The 10502-nt window shown below is 41.8% G+C and overlaps 2 protein-coding genes across 3 annotated transcripts in view; both read right to left on the reverse strand.

Annotated features, from left to right (window-relative positions):
- The window catches only part of LOC139931624 (calpain-9), a 19116-nt gene extending 15611 nt beyond the window's left edge, over positions 1 to 3505 (reverse strand). The window contains exon 1 of the mRNA XM_078283949.1: positions 3242 to 3505. Within this exon, the coding sequence (XP_078140075.1) occupies positions 3242 to 3484 (243 nt within the window). The 5' untranslated portion in view covers positions 3485 to 3505. The remainder of the gene's footprint in view (positions 1 to 3241) is intronic.
- Positions 3506 to 5145: 1640 nt separating this feature from the next.
- On the reverse strand, positions 5146 to 10142 carry eif3k (eukaryotic translation initiation factor 3, subunit K). Of its 2 annotated transcripts, none has more exons than XM_078284140.1 (8): positions 9983 to 10142; positions 8928 to 9026; positions 7997 to 8117; positions 7508 to 7582; positions 6539 to 6605; positions 6130 to 6207; positions 5639 to 5764; positions 5146 to 5294 (listed from the first exon to the last, which is right to left on the reverse strand). In XM_078284140.1, the coding sequence occupies exons 1-8, from the start codon at positions 10042 to 10044 to the stop codon at positions 5263 to 5265; spliced, it is 660 nt and encodes a 219-aa protein (XP_078140266.1). In that variant the 5' UTR covers positions 10045 to 10142; the 3' UTR covers positions 5146 to 5262. The 2 variants fall into 2 exon arrangements, with proteins under 2 accessions (XP_078140266.1, XP_078140265.1); XM_078284139.1 differs by having other exon boundaries at positions 7508 to 7585.
- Between the last annotated feature and the right edge of the window lie 360 nt (positions 10143 to 10502).

The raw sequence follows: 10502 nt of genomic DNA on the forward strand, positions 1-10502 counted from the left end.
CTAACCTAAAGTAATCAGATTACAGCAGTATTCCAGTGGATTATGACACTAATTACGATTTTAAAGTAGGTATTCAGAAAACTGTAATGGAAGCACCGTTCAGTGTCAAAAGAGTGGTGTACAGGGGCTCTTTGTGTGTGTGTGTGTGTGTGTGTGTGTGTGTGTGTGTGTGTATGCTTGTTTGTGTGTGTTTGTATGTGTGAATGACAGTCAGGACCAGTTTAGCAGGCTCTGTGTGCATCCTGCTGGTGGATTGGCTGATTGGTGGAAGACTATGTGACACACTGATGGACACGACGATTTAAAAAGGATTTCTGGAATGAAAAACAAGACGAAAAATAAGATGAGATAATTATAGATAATATATGAGGGGGTGGTGGCAGGGTAAAGGTCAATTTCAAAACAAACTTGCCTTCAAGCCAGAAAAGCTCTCAGTGCGTTTTTGAAATTTCAGTGTTTCTCAGTGATTCACCTTTTCATCGAGATAGTGCTGTGAAAGAGTGTCTTAAGTTAGAGAGGCAGGGTAAAAGAGTGCCGGTGTTGTGGCCGAGTCTGTATCCCCTACAAATTGTGTTTTCTGTGGCGGTTTGTCCTTGTTGCGTCCTCGGTGTGTGTGTTGTTGTTTTGACACTGCACAGGAACATTATCACGGGGGAAATGTGTTTAATAAATGATACGAACACTACTGTGTAGCTGCTGTACAACTGAATGGTAGAGAAAAGATAAGCATATCCTCTCGGTCAAGAGATGCTGGAGACTGCATCAATAATACATAAATCTAAAAGTATAATCCACAAATGTGTATACCATGATCCATAAGTAAAAAAAAACAAACCACAAATATGTTTTACTATCCACAAAAAAAACCTCTATTGAATCCACAGTCCTGGGCCTTGAGTGTGTGGTTACAACCAGACATACTGTATGTGTGGAGTTTAGCTTTGATGAACTTAATATAATGATAATGAGATCTTAAACAAGCGAGAGTTAATTTAGGTCGACTTTGACCTTGTGAATTGTTTTTAAAACGTTGATTCTCTGTTTGAAAAGCCGATGATGGGAAAACAATCCACAAAAATTGAAATGATTTTGTTATTTTCCTCCCTGGCGTGAAATTGAGGTGAAGAAAACATTTTCTTAGGGGATGCAAATTGTGACACAACACCGGTTCAAATTGCTGAACAAGTAGGGGAAGCTAATTACTAACATTCTTTCTTCCTGTAAAAACCTGTTTAAGTGCCTTTAGGCGAGTCACTTGATCTTAGCCCTGCAGACCCTTTTCATCCTGGTTCTCGCACTCTGCAGTCTGCTCAGCCTTCCTGCTGTCCCAGGAAGGACAGAATAATAAAGGAGTGAGGAGTAGCCATGCTGAATAAAAAAGAGATAACCATATGTAGTACAGCAGGGATGCGGCCTCAGACTGACTGTAGTCTTGTGGAACCAGATCCATCTCCACACTTGGTTTCATTTTGTTTTGATACAGATAAAGCTGACTGAGTCCCACATGGGCTGGACAGTAATATCTGAGAAGACGTTCTTCACTGTGATTACTGTTAGCAGCACTGAAGTAAAAAACGCCCCAAAGCATATTACATAAATCTGATACTATGCAAGAGTAGATGTGTCTCATCTGTGTTTATTTACACTGTTGTTTTTTCAAGAGTCCTCTTTGGGAATTTGATATGCAACGGCACCTTAAACAGGAACATGGATCAGTAAACTGGACATATGTCCTCTTTTCACTTAATGCATACTTAGAAGTGCTGTAACAAAGTGTATTATTGTTGTTATTGTTATTACATGGTTTAGATTAGGGCACTAAAAGTAAAAAGAGTGTGATAAAAATAACTCTGTTGGTCATTACTTATGGCAAAGTTGCCCATTTATGTTGCACCAGAAAGTTGCCCTGTATTACGGCCTTCAGTCAACATTAACTCTCCTTCCTCACCGCCATTACAGACTGCTGCTGTTGTTTCATGTGGAGATTCTCTCTTTTGATTGCCTGTCAAGTATTTATATAACAAGGTCCTGTGTAAATATACCAGCAGGTTAGATCTTATCCCAGCCATGTCCTGCCCTACCCTAACTTAAAGAGAAGAGAAGAAAAGAGAAGAGACGAGAAGAGAAGAGAAGATGATGAAGAAGAAGAAGAGGTTGTTTAGGGACAGCGTTGGTCTGTATCTCTCAGGCCACCTGTTGGCCTCCAGGCCTTCAATTATGTTTAATATCTCTCAAACATCCATGTGCTTTCTTTACGGCACACCCATCATTCATCAGTCATCTATTGAGTCCAGAGGAAGGAGCTGTGATATCCTGCCAACGCAAAATATCTCCCTTACACATCTGACATGGTCCACTGCTAATTATATATGACATGTAATATCCCACTAACACAGAGATTAATGTAATGTATGATTCATTGGCAGTGAATGTCTTTCCATATCAGCCTATGCTTGGGTGTCATGCACTATCAGCAATTAAAGCAAGTAAAACCCCCTTAGCTGCATTTACTTATTCAACTGTAACAGCCTGCTATTAGGTATGCTGAGAGATCCCTAACAACACATCACTATAATACTCCTATATACTAATACATACAGTTAGTTTATACTGACCTTAGAGTACTTTATGGCATTTTTGTATCTCCCATGGTATCAATATTATGTTCCTATAGGGACTTTATAGTGTGTCTGTGGTACTCAACAGTGAGTTTATACTGACCTTATAGTAGCCTACTTTATGGTATTTATGGTATCACTATAATATTCCTATTATATTCCTATAGAGACTTACAGTATATGTATGGTAGGCTACTCAACAGTTAGTTATAGTGACTTAGACTTTGTGGTATTTTGTTATCTCCTACGGTGTTACTATTAGTATAATTGTATAATAGTATAATATTATTGTTAGGATCCCCATACACTGAAGCAATTACAATGGAAAACAAAGAATAATATAGTTATTACCAGCACATATGTATAGAACAACAATGAATAATAAAGATAATCATGATAAAAGTAAATAAAATATGACAAAACTGACTCTATAAGCTACAGTTTATACTCCTGCTGTGATGCAAACAATTAGCTACAGAATCCTTCCCAAATTATCCCAAAATTATCCCAAAAAATACAATCTCTATATTCCTTTTTCGCAAGAGTTTTTTTTCCATCTAGTGCAATCAGGACAAACGTTTCAAATTCTCCTCGCAGGTTCAAGCTCATCTTGTTTTCTGTACCTTGGGTCGTTTCCACTTCACCCCGGCCTTCAGCTCCAGGTCGCCCAGGGGGAAGTGGTAGTCCACGAACAGCCCGTCCCGGCCCACGGTGTTCACGTCCCCGGCGTCCTGGGCCATGTTCCCGTCCAGCAGATCCGCCAGCCAGCGGCGGGACTGGGAGCCCAGCAGCTCGTCCGCCGAGCCGACCGAGTCCACGTCGTCCTCGGCGGCCGGGGGCCCGGAGCCTTCCGACGACACACTCATGGCCTCACTAATGCGTTTTAGTTTCAAGCCCAAATGTTGCCTGATGTCTGTTGACTCTCCAAACAAAACTTCGGCTTCCGAGTTGTCTGCCTTTTCACCTCTGCAAAAAAGCACAGCAAGCCACGCCCCTTCTAGAAAGCTGCACAGGTAGCCTAGATGTTCACCTGGACAGAAAGGTGTGTGTGTGTGTGTGTGTGTGTGTGTGTGTGTGTGTGTGTGTGTGTGTGTGTGTGTGTGTGTGTGTGTGTGGTAGCTGCTGCAGCCGTCCTGTGTTCATTTAGACCGGATTCACCACTGCAGAGGTTCCCAAACCTTTTCATGTCGAGGATCCCAAATAGACACTTTAGACCAGTGATTCTCAAACTTTTTCATATCACGGAGCTGACGAGATTTTGTCTCTCGAACTCGAATCTGAGAATATTATTATTATATTATTATATTACTATGATCAAAACAGTCATTCAACAGTTCTCTAATGGTGTTAACTTCTTGTAAATGAAATAATGGTGAGGTTTAACAATTCACCAACTTGCTGGGGTCCCCCTGGAACTCTAAACCAGGGGTTCCTAAACCTTTTCATGTCAAAGACCACCAAATAGAGACACTTCAGACCAGGGGTTCCCACTTTTTCATGACAAGGACTCTGAAACTGATATATTTTAGAACAGGGCTTGTCAAAGTTTTTCATTTCAAGGATCTCCAGACGGAGATGCTTTAAACCAGGGGTTCACAAACCTTTTCCCCATAATTGACCCCAGATTTTTTAGACTAGGGGTTCCCATGATACCTTTTCATGTCAAAGACCTCCAAGTAAAGACGCTTCAGACCAGGTGTTCTCAAACCTGTCACAGGTAGCCTCTTTTAGAGGACTTTTGTGTCCATTTATACTGTAGGTGAATAGATGACAGTGTATGAAAGAGTGTGTGAAATGGCTGGTCATTACACATTCTCGCACCAAGGGAATGCAATAACATTTAAATTAAATTAATCTTAATTTTGCTGGAAACGACCTGAGGGAACCTTAGTTTTCTGTCTCTGCTGTGGGTGGGGAGACGGAAACCTCTGGTCAAAACAGTCATCGTTACACATTCTCTCATGTTGGTAACTTCTAGTGCGTGAATTAATAGTGAAATTAAACTAATCTGCATTTTGTTGGTGGACCCAGTGGAACTCCCTCAAGGACTCCTGGGGGGTCCCTGAACCCCACTTTAGGAACCGCTGCACTACTTTACCGGCAATGATCAGACTATAAAATGCCTGAAACCTGAGTGGGCATTACTCATTCTGTCAAACGTCATACTGTAGCTCTGCGTTACAAACACGGGAAATCCCACATCAATTAAATAATTACATGCCCAACATGCAGGAAAGTACAGTCTGATGTAATTTACATAAAACTAGACATGATGACTAAGCTGATGCATTAATCCTGATTCTTGTCAACTCTTTATTATGCTTGATAGACGCTGTATAGCCAACACCCTGTTATTAACACTGGGATAAACGAGGAAATGATTAATTTCTGGGAATAACTGGTGGACATTTCCAAGGGAAGGAGCTCTGATAACTGTTCTGTGGAAGAAGCAGATGATGATAAGCTTTCAAGAACATTCAGAGCTGCCAAGAGAACCACACAGAGACAGAGACAGAGACACGGGGTGTAATGATAAATTACATTTATTGCGAAAAGAGTGTATTGAGAAAAAAAAATGACCTGGTTGTAAAAGACTTTCTCTGTGATGATTTGTTGTGTGTGTGTGTGTGTGTGTGTGTTTGCATCACTGAGATGTAGCCATGATGCTGGATACACCTGTGGAGAGGAAAGCAAGGACAGAAGTGTAGAAGGAAAGAAGTGAATAAGAGAAAGAAAGGAGGAGAAAACGGGTTAAGAACGTTAAGCTTGGACTTCAAGACACTGAAAACAGCATGGAAACCAATATACACTCAATTACAAAATATCAGACCTGCCTGCTCTTTATATAACATAGGCTGACCAGATTAATGCTAGAAATCACGTCATGCTTTCACTTATTAAATGCAGTTCAGTTACAAACAGGAGGCGCGGATTAAGGGAGGGACACAGGCTGAATCATCCAAAAAAATAAGCTTGGAGGGGAACTTTATTCATTCGTCAGTTTGCGCGGCGCCACTCACTCTCAAAGTCGATCTTCTCCACGATGTTCTTGGGCTTGACGCTCTCCTCCTGGTTGTAGATGAAGATCTGTCCGTCCTCGTTCTCCGTCCAGCCGTACTTACTCATCCAAACCTTCACCTGCGTGTCTGGAGAGAGGGAGAGAGGGAGAGAGGGAGAGAGAGGGAGAGAGGGAGAGAGAGGGAGAGAGAGAGAGAGAGAGAGAGAGGGAGAGAGAGAGAGAGAGAGAGGGCTGGTGACTGGAAGGTTGCAAATGCTTCTACACACACACACACACACACACACAGATGTCCCATGACGACATAATGTCCCGCATAACATGGTGTACCTATACCATGGTGGCGGATTATAAAAAGGCATTTTACTGTCTCAAAGGAATGGCAAGATCAGCTATTATAAATGCTGTGACAACACAAGTTTATACACTTCCAGTCAAACATCTCTCTGGCAGGACCGTGGTTCTCTAGACTGATGAAGTGGTCCAGGTTCTTACCCAGAGGGTCTCCCAGCATCTCAGCCAGTAACCGGTGCTCAATGTTCTGGTAGGTGATGCCCACTACATGGCAGATGACTGGAAGAGAAGAAGAATTAAACAACAGTGAATGTTTATACGACAGCAATATCAGAATCTCAGAATATCAGAGTCAGAATTGCTTTTATTGCCAAATACAAAAAACAGAAATTCATTTTTGGTGATAAAGTCTTGATCTCAACAATCTAAGATGTCTGAAAATTGGGTTTTTATTCATTTAATACATATGCTTTCATATTTGGGATGGACTTTTGCTATTTTTTCCACAGATGTTATGCAGGGAAAAGCAGGAGGAGGAGAAGTGCCCCCTCCGTTCATATACTGTAAGAGCTCACCCTCAGTGTGATCAATTAAATGATATTATACTCACACTTGCGCACGGAGTCCTCGAAGCCAGTGATGCCGTCGATGAGCTCTCTGTTCTCCTCCAGACTCGTCTGTCAGGGGGGAAAAGGGAGGTGAAGGGGATTAGAAGACATCAGAAGAGGACAAACACTTTCATAAAGAGGACAGTTTGGAGAGGATGAGGAGTGAAAAAAGGGATGAGAAGAAGAAGGAAAGCAACAGAAAGACAGATGACATATTAAGGATGTGAGACCATGATAAACAGCTGATTGTGTAGAACAGGAATCGAAAGGCAAACAGAAACTGCGGTCTGTATTTGTGAGAGAGAGAGAGAGAGAGAGAGAGAGAGAGAGAGAGAGAGAGAGAGAGAGATACACCCATACACACTGTGTGGATCTTTTGAATCTGCGTAAATAACCTTAACTTATTTATTAATATTCTTACATGTTTACAGGCCACTGACCCAGACCCACATTATGCACTTTTACAGCTAGGTGTCTCCTGCCAGTTTTTAATCTCATGACTGTTTGTTGAGTTTGATTTGTGGACTGTATTCTTTTAACTTTTGTAAACCTGCTTGCAAAGCACATTTCTCTTCGGGGACAATAAACGTATTGAATTGAATAAAAACTATTGAGAGTCTGATCAGTAAGAGAACATTAGTGGCTAGTAACCATGTAAATGCTTTAACAGACTAGTTTGATTGGTTGGGACATGTAATATTCCTCCTGCGCATGTAATATTCCTCCTGCGCATGTTTGTTAGTTCAAGTGTCGTCAACGAGTTTATGGAAAGTCTAAAATATTCTTCTCAACATTTATTCTGATTAGCTGCTTTGATGAATGTAAACACCTTATCAGACCACTGTATTCAGCATTTATGTGAACAGCTTGTTCAACCTGAAGGAATTAATTCAGAACGATAACATAATGTGTATGTAACTGTAGGTGTGTGTGTGTGTGTGTGTGTGTGTGTGTGTGTGTGTGTGGCGTACCCAGAAGCTCTGGAAGTGGCAGGTCTCCAGCAGGTTCCCCAGGTACAGGATCTGTCTGATGGGGCGTTCCTCTTGCTGCGACACTGTAGTCAAGGAAACGCACCCCGACCCCAAAACAGACCCCACTCCCCCTCCCAGCTCTGAACAACTACCAAACACACTCACACATACACTCACTCCTGTGTAGTAATATGTGTGAGGAGGCTCCACTGACTCACATTCATTCAGTTACCTATAAACCTAATTTTCTGTTGATCGAGGAATCGTTTCAGCACTAGCATCATCACTTAGCCATTCCGGTTGACCCTGAGACCTTTCTGATCAACAAACTTGCACACATGTGTTTGGCCCCAGTGAGAATTAAAAACCTAATCTTGGTGCAGCATGTTCTACACAGCGACACTGAAGTAAACCTTATTTGTACGGAGAAGCTACAAGAGCACATCCACTGGACGCTAGGAACTTGTGGAAACGGCACCAAAAGGATACGTGTGTCTGGTCGATCATGCACTTGCAGAGGGTGAAGTCTGTGTGCGGCAGGTTGGTCAGGGCCTTCAGCAGGATCTGGGACGTCACGTTCGTCTGGAAGTAGGCGGGGTTGAACTGGTACCTACAGGACACGAACTGCGGATTAGAGCCGTCGCCTTTACACCTCATACATCGTGTTATGGCTGGGGTTCTCAAACTCTTTAAGTCATGGACCCCCAAATAGATACACGTTAGGGCCATGGACCCCCATTTGATAACTGTACAGTAAGGTGGGAGATAATAGTGGGGAGAGATGCAGCCTACAATTAGATTAATCATTCTTATACATTCTCTCCCTGGGTTAATTTCTGGTGCTTAAACAATAGTGAAATTAAATATTTTGCTGGGGACCACCTGAAGCCCGCTCAATGACTCCGGGTGGTCCCTGGACCCCACTTTGAGAACCGCTGCGCTCAGGAATATAATTTGTTGCTCAGAACTGTAAAATAACATTTTCATCATGAATGTTAAATATTACTACGCACTTCAGTGTATGTTTTAATGCACCAAAACACAATTTTTACTCATGTTGAGAATGGTAACTATCACAGCACCAGAAAACAGTGAAAAAGCTATACAACACTGCATACAACATGCTGTGAAAAACAATATGAGACATGAGAAAGACAACATGAGAAAGACAAGCAAACAGAGATAAATTTGATGCATGGCTAGCACACATCCAAAAATTCACCACCACTTTGACTCCTTTACCAGCCAACAAGATTTTTGAACAGAACCTCCAAATAATCGTTGTCTACCAATGTGGATGATAGATTACACAATGTACCAGTGTCAGGCTGTCAGCCAATATTGCCAGATATTTGGGTGGTGGCTGGTATTAATCTGCCACACCGGCTGCCAAGCCAAACAGACTGACAGAGTGACTTACAGCTTTAAGACAGCCAGGTTGGCTTCCAGGTCGTAGGCGTTCTCTTTGGCTTGTGTCTCCACATAGCGCTCCAGCGTGGCCAGGTTCTCTGGGTTGTACCTGGGAGAACAGACACAGCTCATTATGTATGTTCAGGTGCAGATGGCTTTAGTGTTTCTGCAAAGGGATTAGCATCTTAATGACAATCCACTGGATGTTATTTACTATACGTTTCTGTATGTTATGGATATATTCTATTGTATGTAAGCAGCGCCATCATTGTGCTTTGTTACTATATTGAGTCATCTGTGCGTATCACTGTGGGAATAAATCAGTATTACTGCTAGTACCACTGTCAATTATACTTCCTACATTCTGAATATGGTTTGTATGCATTATAAAGAGCATGCAACATCAGTTTAGCTACAGCATCTGGCAGTGTGGCAGCAGCTGTCACAAGGAGGCTGAGCTTCCATCTTTGATTTGGGTAGCGAATAACAACAATAACACAAAGGAAACTTGGTAGAAGTCTCGAATAACTAACGTTGGTAAACTTGTTTTTAATCATCAGTCTCTCAACTACACTGCTGAGAAGTGCCAATTTGTTGAAGCTAACGTTAGTTTGTCGGAGCTGGTCAGCTAGCTACCGCAACAAAATCAAACTGAGAAGAAGTCGTCCTAAGTCTTGAATCACATTATCTAAACACAAGGCCTTGAAGGGCTTTAATACAGGTAAAAACATATTTTAAAGTCATGAAGTCAGTTTTAGAAGTGTTAAACCGTTTAAGGATGGGAACTGTTTTCAGCCCAGTCATGCAGAGCCTCTGTATATTTTGACATCTCTAACGTTAGTTGTTTTCACTTTCACGTTTATTTCATTTGCGAAATTGGTATTATATTTAATTGAAACTGGCATTAGAAAGACCTCGAAAAGACTTAGACTGAATTTGATGTTTGAAACTTGCACACACCCTGTGAATGGGCTTGCTGCTACTTTAGCTTAACATTAGCAGGTTAAATTAAGCTAACGTTAGCTAGCTAGTCCGGTTATCAGTCCGTTTAACGGGCATCCATACCTATCGATTCCGCGTAGGAGCTTCCCCACGTTCGCTCTCATCTGCTCGAAAGAAGAGGCCATTTGCTCCAGATTTGTATTCAATCTTTACGGTGAAAAATCGAATAAAATCCACACGTGGACGAAAGACTAGAAAAGGAACCGGGCGGAGGGAGAACCCGATCGGAACGGAAGGAACGAGAATCAGGCGGACGGACCAGTTGGGATATTAGCTCAATCAAACACTATGAGCTCAGTAAAAGTGCTTGGGAAGTGCTAAACAAAATATATAGTTTGCAAAAGTAAATATGGATAGCGGTATACTCTCTAAATATCTACTCATTACATTGAATAATTGATAAAAAGGTAACTTCCGCTTTTCTCGGGAGGATTCACCCACCCAGCTCTATTGGTTCCTAGCACGTTTTGGTTCCTAGCAAGCTGTGGTGAAGATGAATTGCTCTATCGCCCTCTTCTGTTCAAAATAAGAATGACAAACAATGTATGGAGACTTCAGATTCTTGTAGAAAGAGGGTGATTTG

Source organism: Centroberyx gerrardi, chromosome 6, assembly GCF_048128805.1.
Source record: "Centroberyx gerrardi isolate f3 chromosome 6, fCenGer3.hap1.cur.20231027, whole genome shotgun sequence".
Lineage (NCBI taxonomy): Eukaryota > Metazoa > Chordata > Actinopteri > Beryciformes > Berycidae > Centroberyx > Centroberyx gerrardi.

Excerpts from the sequence above, each read along its gene's own strand:
- eif3k (XM_078284139.1), bottom strand. The coding sequence starts at position 10,044 with ATGGCCTCTTCTTTCGAGCAGATGAGAGCGAACGTGGGGAAGCTCCTA. Across the intron at positions 5,765-6,129 it reads GATGCTGGGAGACCCTCTGG|ACACGCAGGTGAAGGTTTGG; the intron begins GTAAGAACCTGG and ends CCCTCTCTCCAG. Across the intron at positions 5,295-5,638 it reads GGAGAAGATCGACTTTGAGA|GTGTATCCAGCATCATGGCT; the intron begins GTGAGTGGCGCC and ends TCCTCTCCACAG.